The sequence below is a fragment of the Gadus macrocephalus genome, chromosome 7 (genome assembly GCF_031168955.1).
Source record: "Gadus macrocephalus chromosome 7, ASM3116895v1".
NCBI classification, from domain to species: domain Eukaryota; kingdom Metazoa; phylum Chordata; class Actinopteri; order Gadiformes; family Gadidae; genus Gadus; species Gadus macrocephalus.
The window spans coordinates 7,330,318-7,351,259 of record NC_082388.1 but is presented as its reverse complement, the minus strand read 5'-3'; the positions used below and the strand labels follow the sequence as shown (position 1 = coordinate 7,351,259).

At 43.8% G+C, this 20,942-nt stretch overlaps 2 protein-coding genes and 1 non-coding gene across 5 annotated transcripts in view; 2 read left to right on the top strand and 1 right to left on the bottom strand.

Annotated features, from left to right (window-relative positions):
• Positions 1–723: 723 nt before the first annotated feature.
• Positions 724–8,206, bottom strand: wbp4 (WW domain binding protein 4). Of its 2 annotated transcripts, none has more exons than XM_060055532.1 (10): positions 8,054–8,206; positions 7,818–7,890; positions 7,647–7,709; positions 7,203–7,329; positions 6,620–6,829; positions 6,238–6,302; positions 5,413–5,488; positions 4,488–4,660; positions 2,821–3,101; positions 724–1,566 (listed from the first exon to the last, which is right to left on the bottom strand). In XM_060055532.1, coding segments are annotated over exons 1-10 (1,275 nt in total). In that variant the 5' UTR covers positions 8,056–8,206; the 3' UTR covers positions 724–1,361. The 2 variants fall into 2 exon arrangements, with proteins under 2 accessions (XP_059911515.1, XP_059911516.1); XM_060055533.1 differs by having other exon boundaries at positions 4,500–4,660.
• Positions 8,207–8,533: 327 nt separating this feature from the next.
• Positions 8,534–8,605, top strand: trnae-uuc (transfer RNA glutamic acid (anticodon UUC)). Its single transcript has one exon. It is a non-coding gene; the product is annotated as a tRNA-Glu (tRNA).
• A 318-nt stretch (positions 8,606–8,923) lies between these two features.
• gk (glycerol kinase) overlaps positions 8,924–20,942 on the top strand; it is a 33,084-nt gene continuing 21,065 nt past the window's right edge. Inside the window, exons 1-9 of one of the 2 annotated variants that reach the window (XM_060055492.1) lie at positions 8,924–9,153; positions 10,779–10,852; positions 14,166–14,272; positions 14,996–15,073; positions 15,665–15,744; positions 16,616–16,753; positions 17,818–17,927; positions 18,716–18,782; positions 19,561–19,578. In XM_060055492.1, coding sequence (XP_059911475.1) covers positions 9,061–9,153; positions 10,779–10,852; positions 14,166–14,272; positions 14,996–15,073; positions 15,665–15,744; positions 16,616–16,753; positions 17,818–17,927; positions 18,716–18,782; positions 19,561–19,578 — 765 coding nt within the window. In that variant the 5' untranslated portion in view covers positions 8,924–9,060. The remainder of the gene's footprint in view (positions 9,154–10,778; positions 10,853–14,165; positions 14,273–14,995; positions 15,074–15,664; positions 15,745–16,615; positions 16,754–17,817; positions 17,928–18,715; positions 18,783–19,560; positions 19,579–20,942) is intronic. The other variant, XM_060055493.1, reaches the window with a different exon arrangement.

The window sequence follows — 20,942 nt, the reverse complement described above, 5'->3', positions numbered from 1 at the left end:
CAGGAGTGATGGTGTCTGGAAATGGGCCTCTGTGTACACCTATGTAGATATTCCATGAAAAATCTGCCATTTTAAGATAGAATAATAATTTACTACATTAAAAGGAAGACTGTTTCTGATTAATGAAATTATACTCATTGAGGAAAAAAAGTGCTTTTCTTTAAAAAACAAGGACAATTCTAAGTAACCCCAAACTTTTGAACGGTAGAGAAGAGGTACATAACTCACAGAATCCATATTCATGTTTCACTTTGAACTCTTTACTTGATTTGAAAATAGTCTATTTACTTGATGGCGAGCGTGCAATTAACCAGGAAACACGGCAGTTTAAAGGGCCCCTATTTTAGTAGCACGAGTGGTGCTGATTCCCCATTAAAGGGGTGATATTATACCACCAGCCGTTAGCGTGATTAGTCGTTACAAGCCGTTTGAAAATCTGCCTTGTCCTGGGTTTCAGTGACATCACAAGTGGGAGCTTCCCCTAGATGTATGACGATAGATCAGTCTACCAGCCTGTCCAGCGGACTGTAGCAAACGTTCCTCATCGATTCGTCATACATCTTGGTGGACACGCCCACTTGTGATGTCACTAAAACAGGAAAAGGCAGATTTCCAAAATGGCTTGCAACGGCTAATCGCTCACACCTGGTGGTATTACATCACCCCGTTAAGCCATTTCAAAACGTGTGGAATAACATCACGTACACAGAAAACAAGCATGAGTCCACATCGATCTTTCATTTATTCTCTTTACATCCGGTTATAAAAACAAAGAATAGCTATTTCTTTGTGCTCCGTAGCAAACACTTCGACGCATTCATTTTGATGACCCAAGCATCGACATCATTTAGCCATTTAAAAAAAATACAAATCTGAAGGAAAAAGTAGAAAGATATTTACAGAGATAGAACCATTGCATTCCGATCAGTCAATGGTTTGAGATGGTGGGTTGGAACCACTTTTCGCTATTCTATAAATCTATATATAGATTTTTTAGCGTTAAGTCAAAGTATATCGGATGGTGAGAATCTTTAATATTCAGTTTTATTCTCTTTCGATTCATCTCATCTCACGAACTTCGGAAAAAACGCTTATGTCCCGAACTGTACGTCAAAATGTATCAGATGTTGAAAAGCTTTAATATAAGTTTTTCTTTCTTTCGAATCATCTTATCGGCCCATTAGAACTTCGGAAAAAACGCTTATGTCCCGAACTGTACGTCAAAATGTAATCGTGAAAAGCGTTAATATTCGTTTTCCTTTCTCCTTCGAATCGTCTCACGAACAAGAAAAAAAAGGTTTGGTCCCGTTCCGAGACCAAAAGAACCTTCTCCGTCGGAAACCGGCCCTCCCGGAACCGGTCTAGTCATCCTCTCCCCTCTGCCGGAGGCTCCGGGCTTTCCCGTTGTGCGTCTTGCTCTTCCTGAAGGCAGCCGGCCCGCTCTGGTCCCCCCCCAGCGAGGTGATGGTCCGCTCCCTGAACTTTGGCTTGGGCTCCGGGGGCAGCGACAGCTCGGGGCCCTCGTCAAACTCCTCCACCTGGGGCAGCTGGAGGTCCACGTTGGCGCTGGGGGGGGGAACACAGGTCAGCATTGGGGATTTAAAGATGACATATTTTACCACCAGGTGAGTGGGTGTGATTAGCCATTACAAGCCGTTTTGGAAAACCTGCCCTGTCTGATATCACAGGTGAGCGTGTCCCCCTAGCTGTATGCTGGGTAGATCAGTCTACCAGCCAGCCCAGTGGACCGTAGCAAATGCTCACTAGTGATGTCAGAAGAGGCCGGTTTTCAGAACTGCTTGTAACGGCTAATCAGACTCACGCCTGGTGGTTAAAAAAAATGGGACCTTTAAGATACTTTATAGCATTAAGTCAAAGTATATCGCCTGGTGGTTAAAAAATGGGACCTTTAAGATACTTTATAGCATTAAGTCAAAGTATATCGGATGGGGAAAAGCTATTAGTTTTTTTGTTGCAATTCATCTCATTGGCCGATAACGACTACTGCGGTACTAGTTAGGGGTGGGAATCACAGGGTACCTCACTATACGATACACAATACATGCCCCGCGATACCGATAATATCGCCTATACGATACATAACAATATATGTCCTAGTTAGGGTTAACTTAGTTTTTCAGTTACTCTTCTTTGGTTAGATAACTTCCGACTTACAATAAGTTCATTTGTCTTTAGGAAGAGAAACAACAATATATCGCTGTCGGTACAGTAAGGATGTTCGTAGAACCAAGTGCCAAGCACCAACAATCACTAGGTTAGCCCATTCCCCGTATACAACAGAGATAGCTAGGAGAAGATGCTACACAATGCTAAGAACTGTAGCATTGTGGGGGTTTTTAGTGCCAGGACGTACGACACTATCTAAAGTTTATTATCTAGAGTCTAGACCCAACCAGTGTTTATTTTAGGCGTCCCACTGGGTAGGAGACGGTCCGTGGGGTGAGGTGTGTGACGGGGGTTAGGGGGTCTTACTGGTAGGGCTGGGCGATTTGGCCTAAAAACAAGATCTCCGATTTTTTAAAACCAAACCCAATTATCGATTTTAATTGATTATTTTTCTATAAATTAAAAATATATATTTTTTAAGTTTGGATTTTATTTGAATAATAACAATGATTAACAAAAGCAAAATCTGGTTGCCAGACTTTAGTGAAACGCTAAACACTCACTTTTTTCAGCGCATGCTGTCATGTTGACATTTTAATCTTTAAAAATAAAAATATATTTTTTAAATAGTCGATTTTCCTAGATTAAAAAAAAAAAAAAAGGAAAATGGATTACTCGCCCAGCTCTACTTACTAGGGATCCTCCTCCGGCTGGATCTGCTCCCAGGTCCCGTAGGGCGTGGTCCTCCTAGGCCTCTTGGCTGGCTTCTCCTTCAGGTTCTTCTCCTTCTCCGACGCCGCCTCCCTCTTCTCCTTCTCCTCCTGGGTCTCTTCGGGTGGAGGCGTCGCCATCGTGGCCTTGTCCTCCTCCTCCTCCTTCTTCTTCTTCTCCACTCCTCCCTCCCCACCTCCCCTGCTCTCTGCTTCACCCTCGGCCTCGTCTCTCAGAGGCTCCACCTTCCTTTTGTGAGATGCCTGACAGAGGAAAACATATTGACAAAAATACTCTTCGATATTCGCAAGTATTCGAAAATCGGTCAATCAAGAACCCCCCACGCACGCACGCACGCACGCACCTCGGATACTAGGGCTTTGACTCCGAACTTCGTTATTCGAATATAATTAGAATATCAAAAAATAAATCAAAATTCGAACGAATATTAGGCAGCCATTAATATTCGAACCTGTTATGGGCAGGCCAAGAGGGAGAGACGTCAGAGAACCTGACGCAGTCTATTCATAATATTGTAATCACCACGGAAGAGGCAGTGAATGAAGTATTGATTAGACAGCGATTTATTAGAAACCTAATAAACCGTTGGAACACGCAAGACCGGTAACCATAGCAACGTCGGTAAACAAATCTCGCGAAGCCCAATCCAGGTCTTACTGAAGGCATTTAATGGTCAAAATATTAATAAATATTCTAATATTAATATTAATAAACAAACGAACTTCGAATATGATTTTTGGGCAAAAGTCAAAGCCCTATCGGATACACGCACACACAATGACACAGGGTAAGGCTTCCATGATTTGTATGAAATCAATCTGTTTATCTCAACAACTGCGCCATCAACATTCAACATCCAAATTATTTCAACGTGGGCTTAGGCAGATAGGCCTACATGCGCCGAAAACAGATCGCTGTATATTTTACTGAACACAGCCTGCATGACGGTGAACTCGACACTTCTTTAGCATATGGAAACTATGGCCAAAAAAATAACTTCATGCGGTGTGTCTTTTTACAATTTATTCGTTACCAGCATTCGTAGTGTTGACCAGCAGAGAAATAGTCCGCCAAAGACGTTGACGTCGCTTAGCAACCGAGGACGCTGGGGTTGATAAGTTACCAGACTACTTGCGGAGTGGTACGAAAGAAAAAAAAAAAAATATAGATTTGCGACTGTTCGACGATCGTTGCCCAACCCTATTGTGTCTGTTAGACATATGTGTCTGTTTGTCTTTTGTGTGTTTTATGTCTGTGTAGTGTTCATGTGTATGTGTGTGTGTTTGTATACCTGCGTGTGCGTGTATATAAGTGTGTGTTTACATACTTGTGTTCGTGTGCGTTTACATAGGCGCTTATGTGTTTATATACGTGCCTGTGCTTTTATATACGCGTGTGTGCGTGTGTTTATATACGTGTGTTCGTGTGCGTTTACATAGGCACTTATGTGTTTATATACGTGCCTGTGCTTTTATATACGCGTGTGTGCGTGTGTGTTTATACACGCGTGTGCGTGTGGGTTTATATACGTGTGTGTCTATATACGTGTGTGCGTGTGTGTTTGTGTTTCTACACGTGTGTGCGTGCGGGGTGCATGTGTGTGTCCCACCACTCCAACGCTCCCTCACCTCACAGCTGACCTGGGGGTCTTCAGCGGGCGGGTCGGTCGCTTCAGGGGCCCCTGCTGGCGTGGGGTCCGGGGCCCCGTGGGGGGGCTCCTCCCTCTCGGGGGTGGGCTCCGTGCCGGGGGCTGAAGGCTCCTCTGGAGGGGGGAGGTGTGCCGGTCGCTCCCAGCTCGACTCTGGGGGTCCACAACCGATGGAGAATGAGAGCACGATACTGAATAGTTCGTACCGCTCGGTTAAAGGGGTGATTTCATGCCTTTTCCCTTTGCTTGAGACTGTTAAATTCTCCCTCTCTCCCTCCCTACGCTGAAATTGGTTTTGCAGAAAATAACAGTGTGAGGATAATAAGTGGTATTTCTAACATACAGGCATGTACGGTAATCATATTCCAGTAATACCCCCAAATGCAATTATTAACCCTAAAAAAAGCATGATATCGCCCCTTTAAATCTTGTGATGGGGTCGTTCCAAACATAGCGGAGATGACCGTTTGCGTGGACGAGTGTTATGTTACGGTCACGCTACATGCGTCCGTTTGATTGGCTGCAGCGTGCAGCCAATCAGGTCGCTTCCTGCCAACAAAGCCGATTTGTGGATATAAATACAAAAGATCGGTGACTAAAAACAATCCTATCGATTCCACATTTCTTTAAAAAATATCACAGCCGGATTTGTCCTGCTTCTTCCTGCTTGTTATTGCAAAATGGATCCAGTAGTCGAGTGTATCTGAATAACCTCGATCTGATTGGCCCACAGATTCATCACTGCCTGAAAAGTTGAACATTTCTCAACTTTTTGACGCAGGCCACGGAGCCGAGCGAACGGACAGACCAACCATGCATTTGGAGAGCGCCCCATGCAATGAGATCCGTCGGACCGAGGTAGTGTGAATGTAAGGTCAGGGGTCGTTCTCTGGACAGGACCTCACCTCCGGTCTCCGAGTTAAAGTAATACGAGTATCCCTCAGGGCTCAACGCTTCCATCCAAGCACCCGCAGACGATCCCTAGGAGAGAAAACACATTTCCCAGCCAAAACGTCAAACCCCATCCCATAAGGCCATATTCGGTCATTGGTTCTCAAACTGGGGTACACAGATGCTCGATTTAATAGCACGCAGAAGAATTTCCAAAGCGGGCAACCGTTAATGTTGAGGCCTGGCATACATTAAGTGCCAGGAGGTACGCCATACAATAAGTGCGTACATTAAGTGCCAGGATGTACAAACATACATTAAGCGCGTATGAGGGGGTTGTTTTTAGGAGTGAAAGGGAGGAGAAAGGGCGGTGGGGGGGTACAGGTGGAGGCTATGCAGAGCCCAGGGGAAGTCGGAACAACGGAGTCCTGAGCTTTTCCTATCGGAATACATATAAGCCAATACCGATGTATCGGCGATAGGCCAATATTTCGGCCGATAAAATTGGCCAACCGAAAAATCGGTCTGAATCTTACCAGAATAGCCACGTCATACAAGCTGGTCCACAGGCTAGAGGAGGGAGAGCAGCTGATTGGCTACGAAGTCTCTCTCTCTGTGTGTGTGTGTGTGTGTGTGTGTGTGTGTGTGTGTGTGTGTGTGTGTGTGTGTGTGTGTGTGTGTGTGTGTGTGTGTGTGTGTGTGTGTGTGTGTGTGTGTGTGTGTGTGTGTGTGTGTGTGTGTGTTTTGTTGTCTACAGGGAATGGGTTAACCTAGTGATTGTTAGTGGTTGGCACTTGGCTTTGGATATGTAAATGTAATGTAAATGTCATATCTGGTACCTCATGCTGCCCCCGCTGTGATTCCTTGGGTTCCTGGAAGCCTTCAGGCCTTTCCCATGAGGATTCTGAAAGGGTAAATAACAAAAGAAGAAAAAAAAAAAAAGATCACATATAATTGTTAGAAGAGTCCCACTGAGTATTGACTGCATTTATACTGCGTTTTTCTAACCTGGGGCCACTCAAAGTGCTTTACAATGACACCCATTCATCCGTTCTTTCACACTTTCACGTACCGACGGCGAATCAACCACGCAGGGCGACAGCCAGCTCGTCAGGAGCAGTCAGGGTGAGGCGTGTCGCTCAGGGACACCTCGACACTCAGCTAGGAGGAGCCGGGGATCGAACTAGCGACCTTCTGGTCCCCTCAATGAAATCGACTCACCTCCGGTTTCCGAGTGGTAGTAGTACACATGTCCGTCTTCAGACTTCCCTTCCAGCCAGAGGTTGGCTTTTCCGGATTTTACAGCTTTCCCTGCTTTCCCTGCTTTCCCTGCTTTCCCTTTGGACGCCTTCTTTGGGGGCTTTTCCTGTTTGGGGGGTGGCTGCTGGAGCTTGGGAGGCGGGACTTCTGGTTCGTCTTCGGTAACAGGTTCTAGAAAGAGGAAGGGGTTTAGCGGAGGGGGGGCTGGGATGTCACCTGATCTGATACACCACGCACACACACACTGAAGGCATGTACACACACGCGATGAAGGTATGAAAACAAACACACGCGATGAAGGTACGAACACACACACGCAATGAAGGTATGAACACACACACACACTAGATACTAGTCTTGTATATCTGCTACAACATTTACCCATCTATATGTTATAATATGTTATCCACACACACAAGGTGAAGGTATGAACACACACATACAAACCCTAGTTTGGAGTTATTTCATATTCTTGTATGTTTACATTTCGTTATGTTATCCAACACACACAGACACAGACACACACACACAGACACACACACACCTCCCGCCTCCAGCTGCATCCTCTTCAGGTCCTCCTTGTACGCCTTCATGGCCGCCTCCTCCATGGTGGCGAACTCCTTGGACATGCGCTCGTCCTGCTTGGCCTTGTCCTGGCTCTTTTTCTTAATCTGACCGTTGGAGAAAAGAAGGTAACAGTTAAATGATTAAAAAATATAACAAGAATATGAAATAACGACAATCTAGTGTGTGTGTGTGTGTGTGCATACCGTCATCTCGGGTGTGTGTGGGTGTTGATGATCGGATGTGTGTCTGTTCATACCTTCATGTGTGTGTGTGTGTGTGTTGATGATCGGGTGTGTGTGTGTGTGTGCGTGCGTGTGTGTGTTGATGATCAGTTGTGTGTGTGTTGATCAGTTGTGTGTGTGTTGATCAGTTGTGTGAGTGAGTGACCGTCTATATTAATAATCTGAAATTCTTGTCATACCTCAGCAATTTTGAGCGACACATTCTCCTTGTGGTTCTTCCCTCTTTCGTGGAATTCAACACTCTTCGAACAAAAACGGGATTTTTAATTATTATTATTATAGTCCCTGATTTATAAAAAGGCAGGCATTGTCATAGTTCAAGATCTTTAAGACATCGCGTTCCTACTCACGGGCTTGTTGTCTGCGATCCAACACTTGCAATATTGACAGAACTTCCTCGGTTGCGATTTCCAATAATCAGCCCTGGAAATCAAATTATATTAAATTAAAAACGATGATCATTAGCAGACAGGAGCTAATGCTGTCCTGGATGAGTTATTACACTTTATTGACACAAAACAATCGGACAAGGTTTCTAAAATGTGGAGCGAGGTATTCAACTGGTTTACATTTTTTATGAACTTACATTTTATCAGTAAATCATGGGAAGAAATCCAAGCAGCCTGAAGCCCTTCTTTAGGAGTCCGCCGTGCGGTAAATTAGTGACAACACTGGCGCTCTCCGATGACGTGACCACGAGCCGTGTGACAACACCGTCGCTCTCCAACGACGCAACTACGAGTCGTTAACGTCAAATTAAGTTATTAATAAAATAATATTACATTATATTTAATAACATTTAATTAAGTTACTTAACAATTTACAAATTAAGTTCAAAAGCATTGTTGTGCTGTGTGACTACACTGTCGCTGTCTGATGAGGCGACAACGAGCGGGCCATTTAAAGTTTATATTTCGCCGATACGGCTGGGGTGAACCCTTTGAAAATCTCGCAACAACGTGGTTTTTATAGTAAAAGACATTTGATTGTTGTAAAGTTGACGCATTCACCCCTATTAGGATCAATTTGTGATTATAATCATTGCACTCGTTTATTTTTGACATCTTCCCATATGGTCTAGCGGTTAGGATTCCTGGTTTTCACCCAGGCGGCCCGGGTTCGACTCCCGGTATGGGAACACACGTTTTGACATTTTTATATCTATTATATTATGTGTTACAGATACGAATCATCTAATAACAAAATGTTTGACCAGTTATACAAAAAAATAGATGTTGAAACGGCTTAAAGGAACTAAAAGGAAATTAATTATATATAATGAATAACTACTTAATACGAGTTTTAATACGAATCTAGGGTCTCTACTCAAAACCTGCAAAATACTTATGGACATTATTACAACATATATCGTATTTCTTATTAATTAAAGCAAAATCTAAAAACACACTAATCTCCTCTCCTACGTCATCACGACGGGACGAGAAGAACCCGTGTGACGCGTGAAGGAGCGCGACTGACCTCCCGTCCGGAGCCGACATTGAAGCCTACCGCCCGGTGTGTGTGTGTGCGCGCGTGTCTGTGCGTGTGCGTCATCCTCTCTCTGTGTCAACCGGCTGAGCGCGAGGGGCTCACATGAACGGTACCATGGCTGCGAGCTCAAACAGGATAATGCTGGGCCCGCTCGTGGCCGCAATCGACCAGGGCACGAGCTCCACCCGGTTCCTGGTGAGATGATGTTTGTTGTTGTGATGTTTGTTGTTTGTGTGTTTACACTCCCAAATAGTGGTACACAGCGGAGGGTGGCTGTCAGTTGATTCAATTAATTCCATTCATTTAACGTTGACGGATGTGCAAGATCTTAAACCGCATTAAGTTGGTTAATTGGATTGACCCGACTGGATGCGTTGTCGTACGCCTAGCTCTGTGTAGAGGTGTCATAGAGCTGTTTCCTCTGTAGCATTGCTGTTTTTAGATTATGTTTAGGCCGGTGCTCACTGCTCAAGCACAACCAACATTTCTTCTGATTCATATATTTTATTAGGGCTATTATCTATATTTTCTGGGATTGTTTTTAGCCCTCTAACGCTAGATGGTGGAGGACTGGTCTGTGAGAGAAGGGGACAAACCAATACAGGTGTAATGGCCAGTGTTGTTTATAAAGTAATGTTGTTGCGCACTTTTGGACGGTAGGGGGCGCCATGCACCTTTTTAACGTTGGGTTGCCTTAGCTCAGGAGGTATAGCTGGTCGACTTGAAACTGGACGGTTGCAATTTTGATCACCGGCTCCTCCTAAGCCGGGTGTCGAGGTGTCCCTGAGCAAGGCACCTCGCCCCCACTGCTCCTGACGAGCTGGCTGTCGCCCTGCGTGGTCGACTCCGCCGTCCGTGTGTGAATGTGTCGGTGTATGGTAACTACTATCAGTCGCTATGGATAAAACCCTCTGCTAAATGCCCTGAATGTATTATAGCAGCATTTTATGTTAGGGTGAGATGGGTGTGGTTTTGCAGTGAGTTAAGGCAATGTTAAAACATTATTTATTAAAGGGGACATATTATGGGGGATATATTGGGTCTCTGGTGCTCCCACACGCATACAAACTTTGAAAAAAGTCCTCGCATGATTTTTTTAAATGAACCCCCCGCAGCAGTGCGCACACACACACACACACACACACACACACACACACACACACACACACACACACACACACACACACACACACACACACACACACACACACACACACACACTGCTACCTGGTCTGCGGGAAACACCGGACCTCATCTCAATGTAGATTGAGATGAGGTCTGGTGTTAGCCAGGCTAACTCAGACCAGGTGAGGCTGTTTAAACTAGCTGTCATCCACACGCACACTCTAGTTATGTACAATAGCGTCAAAAGTTTAGTGTCACTTAGAAATGTCAAAAAAAATGTATAAAGAAGAACACTTTCTTTTTCAACGAACATAACATTAATTGAATCAGATCAATTGATTTGTCAAATCAATCAAATCAATACAGTTTAGACATTGTTAAAGTGGTAAATGACTATTCTAGCTAGAACCAGCAGATTTTTAATGGCATATCGACATAGGTGTACAGTAGCCCATTTCTAGCCTCCATCACCCCTTTGTTCTAAAGGTACATTGTTTGATCGTGTTAAAAGGCTAATTCATGACTAGAAAACCCTTGTGCGATAATGTTAGCATAGCTGAAAACTGTCGAATAAAAGTGAGTTTTCATGGAAAACAAATGGTCTCGGTGAGCTCAAACTTTTGAACGGTAGTGTATATTGTATAAATCTTGTCATGACCGTATACTTACATTGTATGCAATTTATTTTCCTTTAGGTGTTTAACTCGAAAACGGCGGAGCTATTGAGTCACCATCAGGTGGAAATCAAGCAGAGCTTTCCCAAGGAAGGGTGAGCGATGAAGACCTCTCAAAACACTTGATTAAAGCGGATTGATTGTAATTTCAAATATGCAAGAAATACATGTCATCTATTGGTGGAAACAAAAACAAGGATATTTTTTTCATCTCATCTTCATCCGCTTATCCGGGGTCGGGTCGTGGGGGGAGCAGCTCAAGCAGGGGGCCCCAGACTTCCCTTTCCCGGCCCACATTGACCAGCTCTGACGGGGGGATCCCGAGGCGTTCCCAGGCCAGTGTTGAGATATAATCTCTCCACCTAGTCCTGGGTCTTCCCCGAGGTCTCCTCCCCACTGGACGTGCCTGAAACACCTCCCAAGTGAGGCGCCCAGTGGGCATCCTTACCAGATGCCCGGACCACCTCAGCTGACTCCTTTCTAAGTAAAGGAGCAGCGGCTCTAATCCGAGTTCCTCACGGATGGCTGAGCTTCTCACCCTATCCTTAAGGGAGACGCCAGCCACCCTTCTGAGAAAACTCATCTCGGCCGCTTGTACCCGCGATCTCGTCCTTTCGGAATTCACCCAACCCTCATGACCATAGGTGAGGATAGGAACGAAGATCGACCGGTAGATCGAGAGCTTTGCCTTGCGGCTCAGCTCTCTTTTCGTAACAACGGTGCGGTAAAGCGAACGCAATACCGCCCCCGCTGCTCCGATTCTCCGGCCAATCTCACGCTCCATCATACCCTCACTCGCAAACAAGACCCCGAGGTACTTGAACTCCTTCACTTGGGCTATGGACTCATTTCCTACCCAGAGTAAGCAATCCACCGGTTTCCTGCTAAGAGTCATAGCCTCAGATTTAGCGGTGCTGATCCTCATCCCAGCCGCTTCACACTCGGCCGCCAGCCGATCCAGTGAGTGCTGAAGGTCACAGGCCGATGATCCAATGAGGACCTCATTATCTGCAAAAAAGCAGCGACGAGATTCTCAGGCCACCGAACTGCAACCCCTCCCCACCACGACTACGCCTCGATATCCTGTCCATGTATATCACAAACAGGATTGGTGACAAGGCGCAGCCCTGGCGGAGACCAGCACCCACTGAGAACGAAACTGACTGGCTGCCGAGGACGCGAACACAGCTCTCGCTTTGGGAGAACAGAGATTGGATGGCCCTGAGGAGAGACCCCCTTACCCCATACTCCCGCAGCACCTCCCACAGTTTCTCCCGGGGGACCCGGTCATACACCTTCTCCAGATCCACAAAACACATGTAGACCGGATGGGAATACTCCCAGGCCCCCTCCAGGATCCTTGCGAGAGTAAAGAGCTGGTCCGGGGTGAAAACCGCATTGTTCCACTTCAATCTGAGGTTCGACGATCGGCCGAACCCTCCTTTCCAGCACCTTGGAGTAGACTTTACCAGGGAGGCTGAGAAGTGTGACACCTTTTTTCTAAACACATTTGAAAAGGAGTGGGAAGAAGTATACTTGTTTAATCCCTCCCCCTTTTATTAAATCAAACAACTATTAGAAACTACTACCTAGGGCTGCTCGATTATGAAAAAAATCATAATCACGATTATTTTGGTCAATATTGAAATCACGATAATTCAAACGATTATTATTGTGTTTGCGAACATGATGTATTTATTCAGCATGTCTCTCCCAAAAAACACTTTGTCACTGAGAACTTTGAATTTTCACTTAAAAAAATAAAATAACATAATGTACAGATATGTATCCAGCTGTTATATAAATAAATAATATAACAAAAATAAATTAATCGAAAATTTGATTATATTAGTTTTGTAATCTTTTGACTCTGAAATCGCGATCAAATTCGATTAATCGCCCAGCCCTACTACTACCTGTTTCCTTTAGTTAAAGGTCCCATGGCACGCTACTTCACGGATGCTTTAATATAGGTATCAGTAGGCCCCTAACACAGTACTCGAAGACGTTCCCGAAATTCAGCCGTGGTGCAGAATTACAGCTACTACGAGCCAGTCGCACATTGAGCTTTCCCCAAACGCGCCGTTTCGGTGTCTGTAGCTTTAATGCAAATGAGGAGGAGAGAGGCGGGTCAAGGAGGAGGGTGGGGGTGTGGCCCTGAGCAGCTTACGGCCACGGTACCATGCGCTCTGTTTACAGTGGATGTATCGCAATGGCGAGGCACACACAGCCTTTAGCCGTGTTCTGTAAATATTCGGGAGTCCTGGAGCTCTATGTCTAAATAATATCATATAGCTATCTACATCATATCATATATATTATCACGGCCAAAAGCTGTGTGCGCCTCCAGAAGATATTATGGATCTGAACCGAGGTAGGCTAGTAGACTGATCTATCCAGTGCACATCTAGGTGGACACCCCAACGTGTGAGGTCACTAAAACGCAGATAAAGGCAGATTTTCAAACGGCTTGTATTGGCTAATCACACTCACACCTGGGGGTGTAACATCACGGCCCTTTTTAAAACCTAACGTGTCATGTCGACGGGGCCTTAATCAATAAAGTTCTACCGTGTGCTGGAATACTATTGTCTGCTGTTTTTTGAGGTTAAGTCTGATCTCAGCCTAAGGGCTGGGTTACTTTCCAGTCATTTGGAATGGAGCACCAGTTTTGGCTGAACTCATGATTTGATACTTCAGGATTTAAATGGGTTCAAATATATAATATATATATTAAATATACATTATATTGTCAGTAAGGCACCAACAGTCAAAGTGTTTTACATATTGAATTTCGTTCTTTACATACTGAGTGTTCGAGAATATATTATTATACTATTGTTGTAATATTGCATACATTACAGAATATAAAGAGATGCCTAAAAATGTATAGTATTGGGTAATAATCACACTCTCCTGTGAGTGGTTCTGTAATAGCCCTTTTCCACTAACACGGTTCCAGTGCTGGTTCAGAGCCAGTGCCAATCCCAAACCGGTTCTTTGCTTTTCCACATGAATAATCCTGGCTCCAGGCCGGACAAACAGGTTCCAACTCAGCACCATCGCTACGCTGGTCCAGAGCCAGAACCAGTGACCGTTAGTACTGGGTTAGCGTCATTTGAACACATTCATTTTAGTATACATTTTAAGTTCCTGTTGCGTTGCTAGGACAACAGGGTCGTATGCTCTGAGGCACTGACGTGGCTCCACTCTAGCCCTAAAGTCTGTGTGTGAAATCAAGCTGGTTCTTGGGAAGTTGGCGTGTAGAACCAACACTGAACCAGCTCAAGTACCCACACCGGGTTTTCATTGTTGGTAAAAGGCGGTGTGAGAGAAATTCAGGCAAGATCCTCATTCCTGGTTATTCTTACTTCCTGGTTTATTGAGTGTGTTTTTGTGTATCGTCAGATGGGTGGAGGAGGACCCGAAGGAGATCCTGCAGTCGGTGTACGAGTGCATGGACCGCACGTGCGAGAAGCTCACCCAGCTCAACATCGACATCTCAAACATCAAAGGTGACGAAAGAAAAATAATAGTTTAAACCAGTAGACCTGGAACAATAACCTGGAAAAAAATTAAGTAATTTGTCTTTTTCAGTTGTAGAACCCCCCCCCCCCAAATCTCCTCCATTAAACCTGCTGTGTTAAAAAAATAAAAAGTTGTTTTCCTTATTAATTGTTTTTTAGATTAAACCATTGTTAGTTTTTAATTTTAAACAACCCAGTTTAAACCGTTAAACCTGTTGTGATAATGTGTAAAAAATATATATTTTTAAATTGTATAGATTTTTTAGTTTACGTTCCCACTAAGGTTCCCACTGATACCTGCTCACCTACTCCTTTGTTGTGAATCAATACTGTGTGTCATCCAACAAAGAAGACCGCAATTGAATGATCCTTATCTGGAAAATTAAGGATTTTTTGAATTGATAATAGCTTGCCAATTGATGGCAAAATCCAACTGCATGATGAGATTTAACTAACCATGAATCGTAGTCCCTCCGAAATGTGTACTATTTACACATAAAGTCACCTGATGTTTTTCTGTCGATTGTTCACGTCACTTACGACTTTGTCGTTCGGTGCGGTTATCCAAAGCCATAGATTAGGAGTTCAGTCGAGATGTGGCGTAGAAATCGTGGACATTGTAGAAATGAAAGCCCCTGGAATTACAACCACTTCGAACTCTTGACGTACATTTTTCTAACGTTAACAGTATTTGTTTGATTAATTTGCCAGCTATCGGAGTGACGAATCAGCGAGAGACCACCATCGTCTGGGACAAAGAGACCGGGGAGCCCCTATACAACGCCATCGGTAAAGTTCACCCCCGCCGGCTGTTACAGGGTTAGCCTGTGTGATAGCCTAACATGGCTGTCTTCAGGCTAAATGCTTTGGTTCTGTGTCGGGTTTAGGTGAGCAAACCAATCACAGCCCAAATTCTTTGACTGTTCTTGTTTCAGTTGTTAGTTTGACAATGTTGTCCCCCCCACTTCCACACCCCTGGTCTGACGGCAAACCCGACCCCCTTAACTAACACATTTCCTGCGGGAAACCCTGTACACGTATTAATATAATCAATTGCCCAAGTATCCAAAACCCAGCATGGTTGTCCAACTAACACGACCGTTATAAAAGTGCAGTGAAGAGTTAAAGATCAAATTTTTAGCGATAAAAAAAAAATCATTTGATGGTAGATAGTTCTAAGAATGCCAAATTGTGCTAATTTCTTAATTAGCTTGAGAGAGTTGATATGATTACCAGGCTGGGTTGATTAATCAGTGGTCAAGATCACATAAGTATCGCTCAAATCATTCACACTGAAATAATACTCAACCTAGTGTGTGTTGGGGTACATGTTGTGGTACATGCTATAAAGGGCGCTCTCCTTTGCCTCATGCGCTACAGTTTGGTTGGACCTGAGGACCCAGTCCACGGTGGAGCGGCTGATCAGCAAGACACCAGGACGCAACAAGAACCACCTAAAGGTCAGTCAGTCCGGCAGTCAGTCAGTCAGACACCGGGACGCAACAAGAACTACCTAAAGGTCAGTACGCCAGTCAGTCAGACACCAGGACGCAGCAAGAACCACCTGAAAGTCAGTCAGTCAGTCAGGACGAAACCAGAACCAGCTGAGGGTCAGTCAGTCAGGACGAAACAAGAACCTCCTGAAGGTCAGTCAGTCAGTCAGTCAGGATGCAACCAGAACCAACTGAGGGTCAGTCAGTCAGTCAGTCAGGATGAAATCAGAACCACCTGAGGGTCAGTCAGTCAGTTAGCCAGCCATCAGTAAGTTAGTTAGTCAGCCAGACAAGTAAGTTATTGAGCCAGTCATTCAGTGAGTTAGTTAGCCTGAAAGCCAGCCATCAGTCAGTTAGTAATTAGCCAGCCAGGCATTAGTGAGTTAGCCAGCCAGTCAGAGATCCAGCCAGCCATCAGTCAGCCAGTGAGTCGGCCATCATTCAGCCAGTGAGTCAGCCAGTGAGTCAGTTAGTCAGCCAGCAATCAGTCAGTCAGCCAGTGAGTCAGTTAGTCAGCCAGCAATCAGTCAGTCAGTCAGTTAGTCAGCCAGCCAGCCATCCATTCATCGGTCAGGTAGTTCCTCCCAAATAACTTATTTGTGCGTATTGTGTTTATGTCCGTGTATGTTTACGTTCTCTTCGTCCGGTGTCATGCTAATGTACTAATATGCCAAATTTCAAATATGCTAATATATTAATATGATAATATGCGTATGCTTATATGTTAAAATGCTAATTTACTAATATGCTAACATATCAATATGCTAACATGTCAATATGCTAATTCGATAACATGCTAATATGCTAATATGTCAATATGCTAACATGCTAACGTCAGCACAAGACGGGCCTGCCGATTAGCACCTACTTCAGCGCGGTGAAGCTGAAGTGGCTGATGGACAACGTGGAGGAGGTTCACCGCGCGGTCGTCTCCAAGCGCGCCATGTTCGGCACCGTGGACTCCTGGATCATCTGGGTGAGGTGCTAGATGGCCGACCTTCCCGCTCTTTTTTTTATCGCGGAAAATAATTCTCGTTGACAAATCTTCCAATTTTTAGAGGCTTTTTTTGGGGGGCTGTTTTGGGGTCTGAACATATGCTATAAAGGTGACATATTATACCACCAGATGTTAGCGTGATTAGCCGTTACTAGCCGTTTTTTTAATCTGCCTCTTCTGACATCACAGGTGGGCGTGTCCACCTAGACGTATGACGGATCGATAAGCAACGTTTGATACATGCGGCCTTCAAAACAGCTCGGAGGTTCGGATGCTCTTACGTGTCTCTACGTAAACTTTCCCTTCTTCCGAAATAAGAGTGTTCAGGAAACGCCCTTAGAAGTTCGTAGGCTATGACATAAAACCGGAAAACGGATCGTTCATGAGACTAGACTTCATAACAACAAGTATGGATGCCCGCCGGGACCTCTTTGCGTTCTTTGCTGAATCAGTTATTAGAACTGCCTGCGATGGTTGAACTTGAGCAAGAATTTATCAGTTATTAATAATTGTAAGCTATAATGGGTGTTAAGTTCGCCTCTTAATGCTTGCTGCAAGTTCACTTTAGTCTATCAATGAAATGGGCAGCCATTGTTGTGATGGATCTGGTAGTACTCGGGTAGCTTCACTTCCGCAAGAAACTCAGAGCGAAAACTTCTGACATCACGCCCAATTGTGATGTCAGAAGAGGCTGATTTTCAAAACGGCTTGTAACAGCTAATCACACTCACACCTGGTGGTATAATAAGGTCCTTTTAAGGTTGTGTTTTGATCCCCGACGTCGTCTAGTGTCTGACCGGGGGAAAGCACCAATTGCCCTCCCATCGCTCCTTCTCTCCCTCCCCTTCATTCCTTTCTGTTGATCCTTCTTTCTGTTCGTCAGCTCTCGCGCTACAACCTGAGGTCCTAGAGCGTCATAAAAAAAGATGTTGATGTTAAAAGTTTTCAATTTAGAAATGTTCAATTCAAGATGGCCGTCTTCCCGCTCATTTTTGTCATTGCGGAAAACTAATGTTTACGGTTGTGGTTGTCTGGTCGTCTAGTGTCTGACCGGGGGGAGGTCCGGGGGGGTGCACTGCACAGATGTGACCAACGCCAGCCGCACCATGCTGTTCAACATCCACACGCTGGACTGGGACCCAGAGCTCTGCAAGTACGTGGGGAGGTGGTGTAATAGTGATAGGATAAAATATGCAAATAACGGCCGATACTATCGGCCGGTATTTGCCTTTCATCTTTTTAATTTATTTCTATTCATATCTTTTCCTAGCAGGATTTACAGACAGTTCAAGAAATGTTCCTTTTTCAAATTGAGACTTTTAACATTTGTCCATCACTGCGTCATTTGTGTAATTTTTAGGATGTAAATTGAGGGAGCAAAAGCAGAATCGTTCCAAATATCGGCCCTAGAAAATTTGTATCGGCGTATCGGTCATCGGCTAATGAATATAATCGGTATCGGCATCGGCCAACCATATCGTCGATCCCTAGTTTGTAAGCCCATTGGGAAGGTCCTAGGTTCAATCCCCGTTGTCGTCCATCCTTGACAATTAGATAAATTTGTTTAGATGCAGCTTTATTAATCGCCAGTAGGAGAAATTGCTTTGTTGTAACAGCCCAGCAGCAGTGGAAGAAACGCAGGATAAAAATACAATAAAATACAAAGTACTTATGCAAAGAAAAATAGACGACAAGTTATTTTATTTGCTTTTAGTTTTCTTGGTTATTATTTAGAAAAACTTCCTGTAAATATTTTTTTCTGAGATTTTTATTTTTTTTTTTTTTTTCTAAGGTAAATGCTAAACTAAATGGTAAAGACAAGACAAACGGAACAAACAGCATATAATATTTCATTTTCATTAAGCTTATTTTTGAGAATGAATTATGATGTGTCGTTTGACCTCTGGTGCCTTTGCTCACCGGTTCGGGTTCCTCCACCAGGTACTTTGACATTCCCATGGAGATCCTGCCCAAAGTTCGGAGTTCCTCTGAGATCTACGGCCTCATGGTAAGCCCACACCGCCCTCCCACCGTTCCTTCTCCCCTTCCTCTTCATTACTCTGTTTATCGCCGTCTTATTCGTCAGCTCTCTCGCTAAACATGCCGATCGTGAGCGTAAAGTTTCCATTTAAGATTTAAAATCGAATTTTCGTCATTGAAAATTGACGATTTTTCTATTTTTATTTAAAAGTTTCATTTTAAAGGTTTCAATTGAAACTTGTAGTTTTAATTGAGGCTGTTATGGGTCAACTTTAATCCCCATGGACTCCTCGTGTGGTGATTAAACACTTTGTTTTCAAAACGGTTATGATAAAAGTATACAATTTTAGGATTGTTAATTGTATTGGGTTAGGGTTGGGTGAACTTAGTTGAGGTATGATTTACATAGAGGCTCTAGGTTATAGATGGTTACATTTAAGTATTGGGTTAAAGATGGATAAGTTAAGGTATTCGTTCTAGATATGTTGAAGTGTATGTGTGTGTGTTTGTTGGTTTGTGTGTGTGTTGAAAGAGTTACATTGTTGTTGTGCGTTTACATTTTTTGTTTGTGTGTTTATAGTTTTGCATGTGTGTTTGCTTGTGTTGAAAGTGTTAGATTGTTGTGAGCTTACATTCTGTGTTTGTGTGTGTTTATAGATGTGTGTGTGTGTGTGTTACATTTTGTGTGTGTGTTTGTGTGTTGAAAGGGTTACATTTTTGTGAGTTTACATTTTGTATTCCTCTTTAAGTACAAATCCTCTTTAAGTGCATGCTGTCTCTCTGTATTCCTTCTCTGATTGGTGTAGAAAATAGGTTCTAAGCTGGTGAGTATCAATACTTAAGGTCTCCCCGCTTGCTCAGATCAGAAACAAGTACATTTCCGGCACACACACTATGACATTATTGTTATATTATTATAAATCGTTACTAAAACCTTGTATATTTTAAGAAGATGATTGGGTTACATTTGTCGTAATTTTTCTATGTTATTTTATCTCTATGATTTTTATATGCTATTTTAAATGAATTCAACATTGGCAACATTTAATATTCATTAAGACGTTGAATATGGAGTATTGTTTAGTCTATAAGTTATTGAGTTGACTGATGTCAATATTCGCCATTAATGAAACATTAATGTCTCACAACTCGTCACAATACTAACACGCATGCACACAAGCTCGCACAGGCAAAGAAAAACAGGAACACACAAACACACTGACCACAAAGACCACACACGCACACACAAACTGATCACACACACACACACACAGACACAGACCACACACACACACACAGACCCCACGCATAGAGACACACAAGCACTCGTGCACACACACGCACACCTATATTGGTTGGAAATGTACCGGACATTTTGGCTGCATGCTAACGGCTTCCCAGACGGCGAAGCTTCTCTCCTTTCCCGCCAAAACAAACGACAAACCCTTCGTTAAATCTCCTCACTCCTGTTTTTACATGATATAAATTATTATTTTTTTACAGGAGTGACGATCTTAACGCTTTCCTTTTTCCTCTTCCTTGTGGTGTTAGAATGTGTAGGAAGTGTATATAACGGTGTATATTTAAGCAATATCACATGAGAGGGAGTGCTGTTGTACTGAATATCAGCACGGCTGTGATTCGGTGGTAGGTACGAGGCCGAAGATAATCAGGCCGAGCTGATATTCAGTACAACAGCACGACCTTGAGTGTGATAGTGCTTTATACAACAGTTCTACAAGCACCAATTTATTAGTTAACTTTATTACACGGCTCTTCTCAATGCTGTGGAACGCTCCGTTCACTTGCATGGGCCTTCCCGACTTCCGGCGGTGAATTACTTTCGATAATTGACGGTTGCTAAGCATATAATGACAGATTATGATTTGTTTGTTTATTTAATGACTTGCATTGCTCCGCCCACACAAATGGATCCGCAACTGGACCAGGACTGAAATGTTGCTAAGCACTCTACATAAAGACCGTTAATAACATTAACGGTTATTAGAAAACCTGTAAAGCGGAGTGATACGTGTATAGTTAAAAGTCCCAGCGCTGTTATACTGCACTCATGGAAGGCCTCTTGTCCTATCAAATTACTTGGTCCAACACTAACTGTTGTATAAATCAATGTATTTGTATGGGATTTTAAAGTAGCATGTAGCATAGCGTCGCTGCAAAGTGTGTT